The sequence below is a fragment of the Trypanosoma equiperdum genome (assembly GCF_001457755.1).
Source record: "Trypanosoma equiperdum strain OVI genome assembly, contig: ctg_1052, whole genome shotgun sequence".
Taxonomy (NCBI): domain Eukaryota; phylum Euglenozoa; class Kinetoplastea; order Trypanosomatida; family Trypanosomatidae; genus Trypanosoma; species Trypanosoma equiperdum.
The window spans coordinates 14,945-16,462 of record NW_027123008.1 but is presented as its reverse complement, the minus strand read 5'-3'; the positions used below and the strand labels follow the sequence as shown (position 1 = coordinate 16,462).

Genomic DNA, 1,518 nt, shown 5'->3' with positions numbered 1-1,518 from the left:
ATAATAATAATAATAATCTCGCCCGGTGCTTTCAGATACCCTCACTCGTATTTTACCTTTGTTCCTTTTTTTTTTCACTATACCATGTGCAGTGCACCCCACCGCCTTATTCATTTTCCTTTTCTAAATGCATAGCTGCGTTATTTTCTGGGAGTATTGAGATCAAAAACACACGCGCCAATGGAACCATTAACTCGCCAAAGCTACCGACACGTAGCAGTATACACGGACAAAGTTAAATAAGAGCAAAAACAATACCAGCAGCGCACTCCAGAATGAGTTGAATATCATCTTATACGAATCAAACATTGTGAAGTGGATACCGGGGAAAAGGCTTAAAAACGCGGCAGCACCGCTAGCAATAGCAAAAATGGCAAAACACTTTAAGCTCGCGGCGCAAAGTACCAACAGTACATTGGGTCGAGGGGTGCTCGCACCGTGACCACCGGAAAGTGACCTGTAACTTCGCCGACAAACTGCAGGAAAATTCTCAACAGCTACGAGCGCCTGATAAAAACCAAAATATCTCTCGTCAGTGGTGGAGGCATAAAAGAATATCAACTCGAGTAGCAAAACAACAGTGATATACGTACCAGCATCCTTAAGGTTTGTCTCAAGGAAAAAAAGCAGAGGTGCCTGCGACGCCACTGCCAACACGCGAAATACAAAAAGTAACCAAAAATCCAGTAAGCACCCGCGGCCCTCCTCATTGGAGAGGTTGTGTAAATTAATGGGTGACGCACCGTCTTCAGCTCCAAAGGGGCGGCGGGAAATGTGAAGAGGTGAATCACCTCTCGGTTGCCCGAAAGGGTCGCTCTTCTTGCCTAAAGCGGAATCCTCAGAAGCTGCATGACCCGACTCTTGTGGGTCGCAATCCTCCGGACCTGTAACCATCCATTGCACACCTTTGGAAGCCACAAGTTCAAACTCACGGCATCCACTTGCTAAGCTATTTTCTATCTTATTTTTCCGCAGAACAATGAAAGAGAGGTATTCCGCCTCATAAACCATCCGCATTGGATAGAGTGCAGAAACGATAGCACCTAAGGCATCGCCGTGTGTTACGAATAGTAGATTCGCTTCCGAATATGTGCGTGAGTTCATTTGTAACGCATCAGCAAACCGTTTTGTTGCTGACTCGAGGGACTCCCCCCACAGAGGCAGCGACCCACGTCCGGACACCACAACATCATCGGGTAAGCGGGGTGGTTCTTTACTTTTAATTCTCAATGGCCCGTACACCTCACAAAGGTTGTTGTCTACAATTCGCTGCCGTCTTACACCTATTCCACACTTTTGCAGCCTCTCAGCTGTCTGCATAGTCCTTAAAAACGGTGAGGTCAAAATCTGCAAATTCTGTGTTGTTCTGCTTCCAAGAATGTTACGAAGCTCTGTTGCTGCGTTTGACACATTTGCTAAACCCTGTTCTGTAAGAGGAGGATCCGCTTCCGGTTCCGCATCCACCGACCCGTCACGCCTCTCCCCATGTCGCATAACGACAATTGTTTGCGTGAAGAC

The 1,518-nt window shown here is 47.0% G+C and overlaps 1 protein-coding gene across 1 annotated transcript; it reads right to left on the bottom strand.

Annotated features, from left to right (window-relative positions):
* Nucleotides 1-189: 189 nt before the first annotated feature.
* On the bottom strand, nucleotides 190-1,494 carry TEOVI_000864600 (Histidine phosphatase superfamily (branch 1), putative; the record flags this gene model as incomplete). Its single annotated transcript, XM_067220085.1, has 1 exon — nucleotides 190-1,494. The coding sequence occupies one exon, from the start codon at nucleotides 1,492-1,494 to the stop codon at nucleotides 190-192; it is 1,305 nt and encodes a 434-aa protein (XP_067076186.1).
* Between the last annotated feature and the right edge of the window lie 24 nt (nucleotides 1,495-1,518).